Source organism: Malus domestica, chromosome 01 (assembly GCF_042453785.1).
Source record: "Malus domestica chromosome 01, GDT2T_hap1".
Classification (NCBI taxonomy): Eukaryota; Viridiplantae; Streptophyta; class Magnoliopsida; order Rosales; family Rosaceae; genus Malus; species Malus domestica.
The window spans coordinates 25,796,919-25,812,470 of NC_091661.1; the positions used below are offsets into that span (position 1 = coordinate 25,796,919).

A 15,552-nucleotide genomic window follows, 5' to 3' on the forward strand; every position below is an offset into this window, starting at 1 on the left:
TTGAGTTCCTTCCTTTTAGATTTTTTTACGTCAATAAATTTGTTATCGTAACTTTTAATTTCTAAATCTTCTGCACTATATTAGCCATGGCCCAAGTTCATATAGATAGCAGAAATGGCTTTTTTTGCAGACTTCTGGATTCATCAGTTTGGGAAGGACGTGAAAAGAGTTAAAATAGGTGGGTTAACTTTTTTTATTGTGTTAGTGGCGGGACCCATATATTATTTTGATTTTTTTAAGGAAGGTGCATAAGTGGGCGGCGGGTTCCATGCATGACTTTCATACTGTCTTCGATCTTTCTTTGAAGATTCGTTGACAAGTCTTTGATACGTTTCTCTTGCATTTTTAAGTGCAATGGCATAATTTTGTAACAGCACGTACCTCGGTTGATAACGAAGGTTGTTGCCTTCATTTATGGTTTGTATATCTTTGTCTGCTTGTATCTGAAGTAAGCATCCATGAAGCTCAGCAGATCATGATCTGCTGTTGAGTCCACTAGCAAATTGATCTGTGGCAGTGGGTATGGGTCATTCTGATAAGCCTTTGTTAGGTATGTGAAGTCCACGCACACTCTCCACTTACCATTTTCTACGCTCATTTGTTTACTTTTTTTGTCAATTACACTCATTTGAAGGCGAAACTTTACCACGCTTTTCGTAGTGCAGCAACTCTAATGGAGTGTGATGTGTAAGTACAAAGGGGATATTTTTGTGAGTGCACTTTCCTACTAATGCCCATATAATAATTCCATTATCCCGATCAAAATTGAAAAATGTTATTTTTTTTTTCTTTCTAGAAAGATCGTGTTCAGTCTCTTCAGTGGATTCTTCTTTCTTATGGTTTTCACTAGAAATATTACCTATGCAGTGCTGTGGGATTAATTAAGTACGATTACAAGAGGAAGCTGAATAAAATGTAAAAAGTTATACATTGAGATAGTTGGCCGCTTTTCAGCCTTCTTCGTATTGCACCTTCTTCGTATGTGAAACAATTCAAGACACCCAACAATCTCTTTCAGAAGAGAATGCTTTGAATGATGATATATTCTTCTCAATAAGAGGAACTTATAGGTGTACAACCCTAACATAAAAGGAAAGAAAAACTAATTACAAGTGATTACATGGGATTACATATCAATTAGGGATCCTACCTAAAATACAAAAGTCAACACTCCCCCTCAAGTTGGTGCATATATGTCGCTCATGCCCAACTTGTGTAAGAAACTTGAAAACTTGTGACTCGAAACAGCTTTTGTGAGGATATCTGCCAACTGATCTTCTGTTCTTATCGCTGGTACTTCAATTATTTTCCCTTCCAATTTTTCTTTGATGAAGAACCGATCAACTTCAACATGCTTTGTTCTATCATGTTGTACCGGATTATGTGCAATGTCACGAGCAGCTTTATTATCACAAAATAATTTCATGGGTTGATCATCTTGTATACCCAAATCGCTTAACAGAAGCTTAAGCCACAAAATTTCACAAATCCCCAAAGCCATACCTTTGTATTCTGCTTCTGCACTGGAACGGGCAACCACATTCTGTTTCTTACTTCTCCATGTAACCAAGTTACCATCAACAAACGTAAAGTAACCTGATGTTGAGCGTCTATCATCAATGGAACCAGCCCAGTCTGCATCAGTATAACCTTCAACACTAAAGTGATTATTCCTCTTAAACAAAATTCCTTTGCCCGGACTTCCCTTCAAATATCGCAATATTCTCGTCACGGCATTCATATGTTGTTCTCCAGGATCATGCATGTATTGACTCACTACACTCAAGGCATAAGCAAGGTCCGGTCTTGTGTGTGCCAAATACATCAAACGACCTATTAACATTTGGTATCTTCCTTTGTCAATTGGTACTTGATTATGATCAACACTAAGCTTCAATCCTTCTTCTAATGGTGTAGCTACTGGCTGACAAGCTGACATGCCAGTTTCGTGCAACAAATCAATAATATACTTCCTCTGAGACAAGAAAATTCCAGAACTGCTTCTCGACACCTCAATCCCTAAAAAATATTTCAGGGATCCAAGGTCCTTCATTTCAAATTCTGTAGACAGGTATCTTTGCAAGGCCGCACGTTCTTCTGGATCATTACCTGTTACCACCATATCGTCTACATACACAATAAGTGCAGTAAGCTTCCCATTCTGTCTTTTCAGGAACAAAGTATGATCAGAGTTACTTTGTCTGTAACCAAATGCTCTCATAGATTTCGTGAATCTTCCAAACCATGCTCGAGGGGACTGCTTCAAACCATACAAGGATTTCTTCAATCTACACACTTTTCTTTTGTATTTATTTGGAGCATTACATCCCGGTGGAAGATCCATATAAATTTCTTCTGTCAAGTCTCCATGCAAGAAAGCATTCTTCACATCGAACTGTTGTAAGGGCCAATTAAGATTTGCAGCCAAGGACAACAAAACACGAATTGTGTTGATCTTAGCTACAGGTGCAAATGTATCTGTGTAGTCGATTCCATATTTTTGAGTGTATCCTTTTGCTACCAGTCTTGCCTTGAAACGATCCACCGTCCCATCTGCTTTGTATTTCACAGTATAGACTTATTTGCATCCCACAGGTTTCTTACCAGCTAGCAAATCTGTGATCTCCCAGGTAGCATTCTTCTTCAAAGACTTCAACTCTTCATTCATTGCTACTTGCCAACGTGGATCGGTTAAAGCCTCCTGCACACTGTTAGGAATATATACAGTAGATAATTGATGCATAAACGACTTATTTGATTCTGACAGGTGACTGGTAGACACATAATTACTTAACGGGTATAACACATTAGACTCAGGGTTGGGCTTACTCACCGGATACCTAGTTTTGCATTTAGGGTCGGCTTCATAAGTAAGTTTAGGAATACCTCGGTTGACGCGATCAGGGAGACGACATAGTGGTGATGCATCCGGGATCGAAGACGATTGATTATGGTTATTGGGACTCAAGATCGACTGTGACGTAGCTAGCGACACATGGCTGTCCGGTGGTGAGGAAACTGGCAGTGAGCTATCAGGCAGTGAGTTATCTGGCGATGTCGACTCGTCCCTTTCAAGGTTTTCAACATTGTTTCCATGTGAATGATCACCACTTGTCTCCAAGACATTACCACTTAATTCCAATTCATTCACATCATTATTTTCGTTTGAATGATCACCACTTATTTCCAAGACATCACCACTTAAATCCAAATCATTCACTCTATCTATATCTAGAATAGTATAATCAAGAGTTTGAACTTCTTTCTGATTCTCCCCATGAAGTGAAGACTCGGGATTGGCAAAGTACATATCATTCTCATGAAACGCAACATCCATAGTGACAAACAACTTATTCGTCGGTGGGTGATAACAACGGTATCCTTTCTGCCTTGATGCATACCCCACAAACACACATCGTAAGGCTCGAGGTTCAAGCTTACTTCGATGTTGTTTATGAAGATGAACGAAGGCCACACAACCAAACACATGAGGTGGAAGATTAGGGACTGCAGGAGCATCAACATATGAAGAAAGTGCCTGAAGGGGTGTCTGAAAATCAACCGATCGGGATGGAACACGATTAATGAGATACGCAGCTGAGGTGAGAGCTTCTCCCCAATAGGATAACGGGAGACGAGCCTCGAATAAAGAAGCACGAACAACCTCCAGAAGCTGACGGTTTTTGCGTTCGGCAACCCCATTTTATTGTGGAGTATATGGACATGTAGTTTGATGAACAATCTCATGATGATCAAGAAAGGCACGAAGTTCAGAGTTAACATATTCGCCATCATTATCACTCATGAGAACCTGTATTTGTGACTTATATTATACTTGTACCATTTTGTAAAACTATTGAAACAAAGAAGTAACTTCACATTTGGATTTCATCAAACAAACTCAAGTCATACGTGTGCAGTCATCAATAAAAGTAACAAACCAATGAGCACCACCAAATGTAGCAGTTTTAGATGGACCCCAAACATCAGAATAAATTATCATAAATGGAACAGAACTTTTATTCAAACTGGATGGAAACGAAGCACGATGACTTTTAGCTAGTTCACAAACACCACATTTAAAGCTAGAAACATCATGCTTAACAAATAGGCTAGGAAACAACCTTCGTAGATAGCCGAAAGAAGCATGTCCAAGTTGACGATGCCACAACCAAACCTCCGAAGCTTTATTCCTATCCCCCGGATTTCCGTCCACTGCAAGAGCGTGAGTCAACATTCGAGAACTGTTTGATGTCAGCTCCAAGTAGTAGAGCTTCCCCTTCCTAATACCATAACCAATCGTCTTGCGAGTCCGAATATCCTTAAAAACACAAAAGGAAGGCCAAAAAATCACAAGACAATGCAGGGCGACAGTTATTTGAGCAACAGATAATAAATTATAGTCAAGAGAAGGAACAACAAGCACGGTATCAAGACTAAGGGTATCTGACAGGGAGACAGTGCCTTCTCCAATAATGGGAACAACATTACCGTTGGCAACACTCACAACAGTTTTGGTGGGTGGTTTTAGGATTTGTACCTGTCTAGATTCACAAGTCATATGTTCAGTAGCACCGGAATCAATTATCCATGTATTATTCGTAACAGATGCAGAAACTTTTAAAGCCTTACCTTTGTTACCTGTATTAGAATCTATTTTCGATTCAACAATCGAGGTACACGACTTGTTACAGTGGGGATCACAAGTCTTGAACTGGTCTCGATCGGTCCTACTCTCATGTCCGGTTCGGTCAAATCCATTTGAAAAAGGACAAGCACGGGGAGCCATTGTGAAGTGGGTGCACTGGTTTCAATCGAATCTGGGCACGCAAAACAGATACACAGGTTGAAATCTGGGACAAATTTTAGGCAGTAGGTTGAATCTCGGTTCGTGGTGGTGGATGTAGGGAGTGGCTCGGTGAACTCGGATCAGCAATGACGGCGTCGCTCGCTGGTTGATCGGCGCATTGCACACCTGGGTACGTGGCGGGTAGTTCGGGTTCTCAGGTCAGCAACGACGGCGTCGCTCGCTGGTCGGACGACGCTGCACAACTGGCTGCGCGGCTGGTAGTTATGGTTTTCCGTACATAGCACGATCTCGTCTCCTCTTTCTTTTCTTTTTTTTCAAAACCTAGGCTCTGGTGCCAAGAAGAGAATGCTTTGAATGATGATATATTCTTCTCAATAAGAGGAACTTATAGGTGTACAACCCTAACATAAAAGGAAAGAAAAACTAATTACAAGTGATTACATGGGATTACATATCAATTAGGGATCCTACCTAAAATACAAAAGTCAACACTTTCCACTCAACGGAATTTCAAAATTTGTAACTCTTTGCGCTATTCACCCAATTATTTATAGGGGTTTGGGTTTTAATGAAAATGAGATATAACAAATATTTAATGTAAAACACCTAATGGAGTTTTATCCGTCTAACGTGAATGTGAATTACACCTTGATCGAAACACAAATCATTGAATAGTTTTCTTTTCTCTTAGGAAAAGTTTCACAAACTCGAAATCAGCCAACAATTTGTGAACAACAGATTCTTGAACATAATGAGAACAAAGCAGACCACAACAAAAAGAATCAGAAAATGTAGCATGCATAAAGAAACCCAAAATTCATACTCTAAATCGAAAACTCTGACGGATCTTAGGGAGCGAAAAGAACGAATCATTTTCGGGTCCAATGGATAGTTCATTGAGTGTCTGCTGAATTCATCGTCGAACTAGTACATGCGGTTCCTAACAGTTCGAAAGTGGGTGACGGTCTATGCTTATAAATCAAGAAAGAAAAAAAGGATCAAGGCGATTACAGCTCAAAAAAACCACAACAGACTTCTTGATTTTAAAATGGTGTTACTGAAAATAAACACAAATTGCATCGAAAATGAAAAACTAGCAAATTCTGAAAATTCGAATGAAGTGAAATGGTCCAATTTCTGAATTCTAACAATCTCTAGGCATCCTGGTACCCATCAGCACATCCCTTATAAGACACAACTCAGATACAACAATGGTCATGTCCTTGCGCTCTCTCGGCATTGCTGAAGAACAAGCAACTCCTATTCTTGCAAGTGAAATCAAGCACTCCTCAACTTTTTGCCTTTGATCCCCACCATTTTTTTCTTCTTTTTGAAGAAGTAGCGGATCACATATTTCTTCCACGTGTTCAGGAAATGCATTCACAACAAAGCTGTGCAGATTCAGACCGTCATTGAACATGTCATCCGTTGGCCTCTTGCCTGTTAGCATCTATAGTAACAAGATTCCATAGCTATACACATCACCAGATGTTGACACCTCGCTTCCCATGCCATACTCTATAATTTAATGCACAAAAACATAGTTATGTCTTGACTGTGAATCACAAAATTAAAGCTAAAAAGAAAGATATCAGGAAAATTTACCTGGGGCAGTATAGCCTATGGAGCCTTTTATTGCATCGGAAGAGCTTTCGTGCACAGGAAATGGACGAGAAACGTCTGGGAGGAACCTTGCCAAACCAAAATCACCAACAGATGCAGTCATGTCACCACCCAAGAGAACGTTGCTCGGCTTTAAATCACAATGAACTATCGGCATGTAAGAACCGTTGTGCAAATAATCCATAGCACACGCTACATCAATTGCAATGTTGACTATCTGAATAAGATTCAGATTTTTCTGCAGATTGGTTGGATTGTTAACCCGTTGAGCTGAATTATGCAGCCAGTCGTTGACGCTTCCGTTCACCTTGAACTCGTAAACCAGAGCTTTGAAATCGTTTCCTTGAGAATCAATGCTTGAACAAGCAGTCAGTAGTTTGACAAGATTTCGGTGCCTAATGCTTTTCAAGGCTTCACATTCAGCTATGAAACTTTTAGAAGCCCTTGAATTTTGACTGAGTACTTTCACTGCAACAATTCTTTGTTCATGCTGATTGAGAATTGCCTTGAATACAGACCCAAAACTTCCACCACCAATCAAATTCGCAGCCGAGAACCCATCTGTTGCTTTATGGAGATCTCCATAAGACAATTCCAAGAGTGAAACCATTAGATACGATCCTGAAGTTGAGTTAAGTGCTCTCACTTTTCTTGATCGGCAAAGAAGCACAACGGACAACACTAAGATCAACCCAATAACCCCACCAGAAACTGAGAGAATTATTTTGAGCCTAGAAGATAAGCCTTGCTTAGATTGCTTGGAGATGCATTGGGGCAATCTTAAAGAAGGAATACCTCCACAAATCCTTGAGTTTCCCATGACAGAAAACGCACTTGTGTTCTCGAAAACTCCTTTCATTGGTAATGCACCTTCAAAATCATTAAACGAGAGGTTCAATTTCAGCAAGAAGTGGAATCTCTCCAAATAGTCGGGAATTCTGCCAGATAAGTTGTTGTGAGAGAGGTCGAAATTCTCAATCCCTCTCAAAGAGCTCAAGGATTCAGGAATGGTCCCCTGCAATGAGTTTCCACTCAGATTCAGAGTTGCCAAACTTGTACAACTCCCTAAACTTCGTGGAATCTCACCAGATAACTTATTGTCAGAAACATCCAAGTAAACTAGATGCATCAAGTTGCTTACCTCCATTGGTATGGATCCAGTAAGCTTGTTGATGGATAGATCCAAAAATTGTGACAGGGATGCTAAACCAATAACTTCTTTAGGAATTTGACCGCGAAGATTATTTTGGGAAAGAACTAGAAGTAGAAGATTCCTGCATTCTCCGAGACTTTGCGGTATGTTGCCTTCTAATTTGTTTGACATGAGAATCAACTCGGTCATTGAAGTTAGATTTCCAAGAGAAGATGGGATGGTACCTGATAGTTTATTCTCGTTCAGATACAGAGCATCCAACCTTTTTAGTTTACCAATAGAACTTGGTATTATGCCTGTCAATAGGTTTCCCTCAGAGGCTAGTGACTCCAAGTTAACTAGATTTCCGATCCCAACGGGAATTCTTCCATGTATCTGGTTATGACCAAATACCAGTGTGTTGAGCTCTGTTGAGAGATTGCCGATGGATTCAGGTAGCACTCCTCCAAAATTATTGCCACTAAAATCAAACTCTGTCAATTTGGTGCAATTAACTAGAGAAGAGATGAAATCCAAGTCACCTTCCTCATCATTTCCAAGATTGTTATCGGAAAGTGTTAACAAATACAGATTTGGCAGGCGTGCAAGACTAGGCACTTTTCCTGTAAACTCGTTGAATGAGATTAAAAAAAGTGAAAGGTTTGAGGCATTGGAGATTGAATTTGGTATGGGTCCACTGAATTGGTTGGACCAGAAATAAAAGTGTTGGAGGTTTGGAAATATAGTGTGGCCTAACCCAGGGGGAAGAGTTCCATGCAGTTCGTTTAGGTACACATAAATGTGTGTAATTGATGAGAGGTTGTATATGGAGGGAAGGATGGTACCATTCAAATAATTTTGACCCAATGAAAGATATGTTAGTCTTTTCAACTGGCCAAGGCTATTCGGAATACCTCCAAGCAGATTATTTTCTTCCACAGATAACACCTGGAGAGAAGAAAGATTTCCAAAAGAAGGTGGGATTTCCCCACTTAAAGTGTTTTTGCTTAAAGCAAGTACCTGAAGCTTGGACAAGGAGCTAATTTCAATTGGAAGTTTACCCCTAAGATGGTTTCCAGCTATGTGAAGTATTTGGAGGTTAGAGCAACGTGATATGTTGAATGGAATATCACCACTGAAGGAGTTGTTACCAAGGCGTATTTGTTGCAGATGGAACAAATGACCAACTTCTTCAGGGATGGTGTTGTTGAAGTTGTTGTTTTGGAGGTTTAAAATTCTGAGAAAGCTCAAGTTTCCAATGTGGGGAGGTAGCTGACCATTCAGCCGGCTTGATTCAAGGTCCAGCACGGTGACTCTCTGGTGTCTGCGGCCACAAGCAATGCCTTGCCACTGGCAGAAGTGGAGGGATTCATTCCAAGAGCTAAGAATGCCCAGTGGGTCGTTCATGATTTTAGCTTTAAATGCAAGCAATGACTGTCTATCTGTCTCATTCCCTCCTATACGTAAGGAGGATGAAGTGATCATAAGGAGAAACAGTTGCATGATAATATAACAGATGCTAATAACGATACCCGAGAACCCCATGTGTACGCGCTGAGAAATAAAGCTCGAGTTGCGAACCAGAGAGGCTGAGTTTTTACAAGAAAAAAACTTGCAAAAAATCTAGCCTCAGCTCTTCCTATTTATTTCGGTTGTACTTGGTCTGGTTCCCCCTTGTTTTTTATATTATTCGGTTAGTGTCGGGGTCTCAATGACAAGGAACTGTCTGTGTAAGCCGGCTGTTTTGTTCTATATGTTTGGAATTTAAGGCCAAATGGCGCAAAGACTTGAAAGAAATTGTCATAGTCATGACTTGATCTCAATTAATTATAAATTTACATATAACAAACAAGGAAAATAAAGATTAACCCAAATAAATGTGACCACAAGGTGAACGACAAACACAATTATTTGAGCTTTGATTCTCAACTGTAAAAATAATAACCTATTTTTTACGTTGAAATGGTGATAACAAGGTATTACTTAATACGTTAGGTCGTGATCAGCTGCAGCAATCAGCATTGCTGATGTCCGGCCGGTCGCTCTGTCTAGGAGTCAAGGAGTCATACTTCTACACTTAGTATCAGTCTAGTTACTTAAGTCTTCCAAGACGTACGGAGGATGAAATGATCATCAGGAGAAACAGTTGCATGAGAATAGACCAGATGCTAAGGGCTGGTTTGGTATTGCTTTCCTTTAAAAAAAAGTTGTTGTAATAATAAACGGTTGTGTTGTGAGTATAAGCGGCTGTGAAATAAATCAGCAGAGTGTTTGGTAAACTTTTTTGTAAAAGTGCTTTTGGAAGAAAAAAAACAGTCTAATAGTGGGTCTTTTCATTAAAGAAGCATTGTAGCTCCGTGTGCTTTGAAAAAAAACTAGTTTTCCAAAGTTACAAATAGCAGCTTCAACTTTTTCCTTTGATTTCAGCTTATTCTCACAGCAGCTTCCAAAATAAGCCATTTTTTTTCAGTTTACCAAACACCTGAAACTCTCACAGCTTTTTTTCATGGATGTTTTTTTTTAAGGACCTCACTCCCAAACTAGGTCTAACAATGATACCCGATAACACCATGTATGCGCGCTTCGGAATAAAGCTCGAGTTACCAGAGGCTGAGAAACTTGCAGAAAATCGAGCCTTAGTTCTTCCTACTTATTTGGGCTGTACTTGGTCTGGTTACCCCTTGCTTTTAATTATATTCGGTTATTTTCGGGGTCTCGGTGACAAGAACTGCCTGTGTAAGCCGGCTGTTTTGTTCTCTCTGGATTTCAGGCCAAATGGCGCAAAGACCAGGCATGCCGGATCCTGCATAACTTGCTCTCAACCGGGCTGGAGGTCAAAGAAAAGGCGACGGTAAATTGATTGTATGTTCGAAAAAGAGATCTTCGGTTATTTCTTGGGCAACATTGCTTTGGGCTGAACTAATGCAAGCTCAATGGGCCGGCCTAAGCCCAAATCAAAGCCCGCGGATATATCTCCTGCGTAGTTTTTGCCTCTGCGAGCAATTCGCTCGGCAGTTTCTTGCATGTCAGTACATTTGTTTGACTCGATCATGGCCTCGTTCACTCAGCCCGAAGACGACTCAGTCCCGCCCACCGTGTCAACTCGCCCATTCGACGACGACGGTTACCTGGGTTACGACCCCCGACTCCCCTCCCAGCCATTCGACTCCTTCGTCGACACCGAGTCGCTCAAGGACTCCGCCACCGATTCCCCAATCTTCCACGGCTCCGCCGCAGGCGATGCTTTCGCCACTCAGCCTGCGTCGGAGGCCTTCTCTCCTCCGTCGATCTACGCCGAATCGAATGGGCAGGGCTTTGATGGAGGTTTTGGCGTGTCCGACGATCCGATTTTGCCGCCTCCGTTGGAGATGCTGCCCGAGGAGGGCTTCGCTCTCAGAGAATGGAGGAGGTAGGGTTTCGAATTTCTATTGTTTGCGATTGAACCAATAGTTCTGTATAGCAATTAAATTTTGACTCTTTTGTGCAATTCAGTTGAAAGTTCTTGGTTTTTATTTGGTTTGGTTTGATCTTTCTGTTGCGCCAAAAATTGCATGCCTGGTCAGCAGTGATTATATTTCTGATATCAACTTGTTAAATTGAATGTTTATCAAAAAAATAAAAAATATAGACTTGTTGAAATCTTTATGAATTTAACATGCCGATTGTTTGTATAAGAATGTGGGGCTCAATTCGAAGCGGAAAAGATTCGTGAATCGTGATTGTTGTCAATGTGTAGTTATTCACTGTCAGAAAATGGTTTTATGTTTGCATTAGAAGGTGGTGGAAAAATAAATGGTTGAATTGTGTGAGGTTGTAAGGGAGTTATCGTAATCCGAACTTTTGTGACATTCAGGCAGAATGCAATTCAGCTCGAGGAGAAGGAAAGGCGGGAAAAGGAGTTGTTGGTTCAGATAATCGAGGAAGCAGATGAATTCAAGGTGGGATTCTACCAGAAGAGGAAGATCACATCTGAAAATAACAAGGCTGCTAACAGGGAAAGGGAGAAGGTTAGATCAAATTAAATTTTCCGAAAAATATGATTAGCGCTAATTTTTGTTTTTAATAAGATCCTCTGTGTAATAATGTGGATGTCTAACCTCACTGCCTCACTGCCTTAATTTTAAGTTTGGCATGCATATTAAGATCCTTTGAGCTGATACTGGTAGGGTATTTATTTCATTCGTTCTTGAATTGCTGGTTCGTTGAATAATTGATCGAAATTGTTGTCGAACAAGAGCCACAAATTGTTGACGCATAGCTCCCCACATCCACTCGACTTGGTTTTTCATAAATTTTACTGCAGGATCATAACTTTTATACCCTCCCTCTACTCGGACTGAACGTATGTGAATTCAATTATGTGATTGTCACAACTGTTTAGGATTTTCTACATAAATCTCAACTGCAATGTTTCCCCGTTAAGCTTCGTTGTAAAGCAAATATTACTAATACTGGATGTTTGGTCGGGTTAATGATTTCTGAAATCTAGTCTTTTTTTTGGCTAAACATTTTGGAATTGAACTTTGTCATACCATTCTGCTTTTCTTCGCCCTTAATATCCATATCAATTTCTCTGGTGTCTAAGTTATGAAGATGCAGAGAGTTAATATGCACTCCTAACATATGTTTTGAACTTGTACGTTTGGCGTTTCTCAGCTGTTCCTGGCTAATCAAGAGAAGTTTCATGCTGAGGTAGACAAGAACTACTGGAAGGCAATTGCTGACCTCATTCCAAATGAGGTGCCGGCTATAGAAAAGAAGAGAGGGAAGAAGGATCAGGAAAAGAAGCCATCCATTCTCGTTGTCCAAGGACCAAAGCCCGGAAAGCCAACCGAGCTTTCAAGGATGAGGCAGATACTTTTAAAGTTGAAGCACAATACACCTCCCCACCTTAAGCCTTCACCACCGGCCCCAGCTCCCGCCAAGGATGCAAAACCAAGTACTTCTGCTCCCCCCAAGGCAGCAATTGTCGCAGCTAGCCCCGACGCTGTAGTTGCTGCTTCGTAATTTGCCTGGCGTTCTTTGTTAGGCGTATTTCGTAGAAACTAAATACTTCCATTACAGGGCTGTGGAGTTTTTCTTGTTTAGTAGAACAATTTCCTGAGGGGTTATCCCGTTCTTAAATTTTGTGTTTCATGTGTACAAATGCGAGTCAGAAGGGAACTAGGACCCCTCCAGATTTTATTAGAATGTTTTTTGGGTGCATGGTGGCAAAAGTCTCTCAACTTTAGCCCATGTTTGGTACCATATTAGTTTTCTCCTGCCCTCCAACTTAACTCTGTGTTGCATGATTGGTCCTTCTGTCAAATTTGTTTTTTTACCCGTCAAATTTGTCTTCTTACTTGCGGCCAAAGACACCATAGAGTCACGGTGCTGGACCTCCGATCATCCGCGCTGGAAGGTCAGCTATCCCCCCACATTGGAAACTTGAGCTTCCTCAGGACATTGCGCCTTGAAAACAATAGCTTCGGCCACACCATTCCTTCAGAAATTGGTCGTTTGTTCCGCCTGCAACAAATACGCCTTCACAACAACTCCTTCAACAGCGCTATTCCATCAACATATCGTGTTGCTCCAACCTCCAATACCTTCTCTTATATGGAAACAATCCTAGTGGCAAACTTCCAACTGAAATTGCCTCATTGTCCCGCCTTCTTTCGGAAATCTTTCTTCTCTCGAGAAGCTTTATCTGGATCACAATAATCTGCATGGAGGTATTCCAAATAGCCTTGGCCAGTTGAAGAACTTAGCATATCTTGTATTGGGTACTAATAATTTGAATGGTACCATACCTCCTTCAATATACAACCTCTCTTCGATCACATATTTTTCCATGCTTATAAACCAACTTTGCGGAACCCTTCCACCTAGCTTGGGCCACACTATATTTCCAAACATCGAAAAGTTTTATTGCCATATGAACCAATTCAGTGGACCGATACCAGTTTCAGTCGCCAATGCCAACCTTATGCGATTTGTGATCTTAGACAACAAGTTTACAGGCAAAGTGCCTAGTTTGGCAGGCATGTCGAATTTGGTCTGGTTAGGAATCTCGAATAACAGTCTTGGATATAACCAGGAAGGTGACTTGGATTTCCTCTCTTCCCTAGTTAATTGTACAAATCTACAAATTTTATCAATCAGTGACAATAATTTTGGAGGAGTGCTACCTGAGTCTCTCGGAAATCTCTCAACAACGGTCAAGCAAATGATATTCGGAAGGAATTGGATGCGCGGAAACATTCCTGTCAGGGTTGGAAATCTCTTCAACTTGGAGGTACCAGCGTTTGATGCAAACCTATTGACAGGAACTATACCAAGTTCAGTAGCCATATTGGTTCTCATGTCAAACAAGTTACAAGGCAACATACCGCAAAGTCTCTGAGAATGCAGGAAACTGCTACTTCTGGTTCTTTCAGAAAAAAATCTTAGCAGTTCGATTCCAAAACAAGTTATTGGTTTATCATCCCTGTCACAAGGTTTGAATCTATCCGGTAACCAACTTACTGGATCCATCCCCACAGAAGTAGGTAGCTTGGTGAATCTTGATTCCTTGATTGTTTCTGACAACAGGTTATCTGGTGAGATTCCATGAAGCTTAGGGAGTTGTACAAGTTTGACAACTCTGTATCTGAGTGGAAACTCATTGGGGGTTTCACTTCTGAAATTGTCCTACGGAGATCTCCTTAAAGCAACTGATGGGTTCTCTGCAGCCAATTTGATTGGTGCTGGTAGTTTTGGGTCCATATATAAGGGAATACTCGATCAGCATGAAGGAAGAGTTGTTGCAGTGAAAGTACTCAATCTTCAAACTTCAAGAGCCACCAAAAGTTTCATTGCTGAATGTGAAGCTCTGAGAACCGTTAGGCACCGAAACCTTGTCAAGCTACTGACCGCCTGTTCAAGCATCGATTTTCAAGGGAATGACTTCAAAGCTTTGGTTTATGATTTCATGGTGAACGGAAGCCTCGAAGAATGGCTGCATAATTCAGCTCAACAGGGTGACAATCGAACCAATCTGCAGAAAAATCTGGATCTTATTCAGAGAGTAAACATTGCAATCGACATAGCAAGTGCTCTGGATTATTTGCACAACGGCTCTGACATGCCAATAGTTCATTGCGATTTAAAGCCGAGCAACATTCTCTTGGATGGTGACATGACTGGATGTGTTGGTGATTTTGGTTTGGCAATGTTCCTCCCAGATGCTTCTCGTCCATTTACTACACAAGAAAGCTCTTCCAATGCAATAAAAGGCACCATAGGTCCATAGGCTACACTGCCCCAGGTAAATTTTCCTGATATCTTTCTTCTTTGCTTTAATTTTGTGAAGTCACAGTCAAGACATAACCATGTTATTCTGCATTAAGTTATAGAGTACGGCAGTGGAACCGCAGTGTCAACATATGGCAACGTGTATAGCTTCAGAATCCTGCTACTGGAGATGTTAACAGGCAAGAGGCGGACTGATGACATGTTTAAAGATGGTCTGGACCTGCACCACTTTGTCTTGACGGCTCTGCCCGAACGTGTGAAAGAAATATGCGATCCCCGGCTCCTTCACACAGAAGAAAGTGGAATTACTACTGCCACGGACAACAGGGGCGATCTGGGCCAAGATGATCAAAGGCAAAGAGCTGACTACTGCCACGGACAATAGGAGTTGCTTGTTCTGCAGCAATGCCGAGAGAGCGAATGGACGCGAGCAATGTTGTAGCTGAATTATGTCGAACAAGGGATGTACTCGTTGGAACCAGAATGCCGAGAGAGCGTCCATGACCGCGCGGTGTTTGAGTTTGTTTGAGTAATGGATTTATGTAGTTACACAGACCTTGCATAATTTTATCACCAGCAGCTTTCCTGCTTCTGCTTACTGAACAATAGTGGTTTCTAGTTACCTAATTATAAAGAGCCATAATTTTACAAGTTTTTCTTCTTCTTTCTAACGCATAACTCATAGAGATTTTCGAGTGTGCCGAGAACACGA

General features: G+C 41.0%; 3 protein-coding genes across 3 annotated transcripts; 2 read left to right on the top strand and 1 right to left on the bottom strand.

Annotated features, from left to right (window-relative positions):
* Positions 1-5,688: 5,688 nt before the first annotated feature.
* Positions 5,689-9,110, bottom strand: LOC103437158 (putative receptor-like protein kinase At3g47110). The gene is made up of 2 exons (XM_070809795.1): positions 6,416-9,110; positions 5,689-6,328 (listed from the first exon to the last, which is right to left on the bottom strand). Exons 1-2 carry the CDS (start codon positions 9,108-9,110, stop codon positions 6,261-6,263), a joined length of 2,763 nt encoding a protein of 920 aa, XP_070665896.1. The 3' UTR covers positions 5,689-6,260.
* A 1,447-nt stretch (positions 9,111-10,557) lies between these two features.
* LOC114824725 (clathrin light chain 2-like) lies at positions 10,558-12,770 on the top strand. Its single transcript, XM_029101813.2, has 3 exons — positions 10,558-10,974; positions 11,419-11,572; positions 12,222-12,770. The coding sequence occupies exons 1-3, from the start codon at positions 10,589-10,591 to the stop codon at positions 12,570-12,572; spliced, it is 891 nt and encodes a 296-aa protein (XP_028957646.1). The 5' UTR covers positions 10,558-10,588; the 3' UTR covers positions 12,573-12,770.
* Positions 12,771-13,590: 820 nt separating this feature from the next.
* LOC103438101 (probable LRR receptor-like serine/threonine-protein kinase At3g47570) lies at positions 13,591-14,844 on the top strand. Its single transcript, XM_070809851.1, has 2 exons — positions 13,591-13,927; positions 14,168-14,844. Exons 1-2 carry the CDS (start codon positions 13,591-13,593, stop codon positions 14,836-14,838), a joined length of 1,008 nt encoding a protein of 335 aa, XP_070665952.1. The 3' UTR covers positions 14,839-14,844.
* Positions 14,845-15,552: the final 708 nt, after the last annotated feature.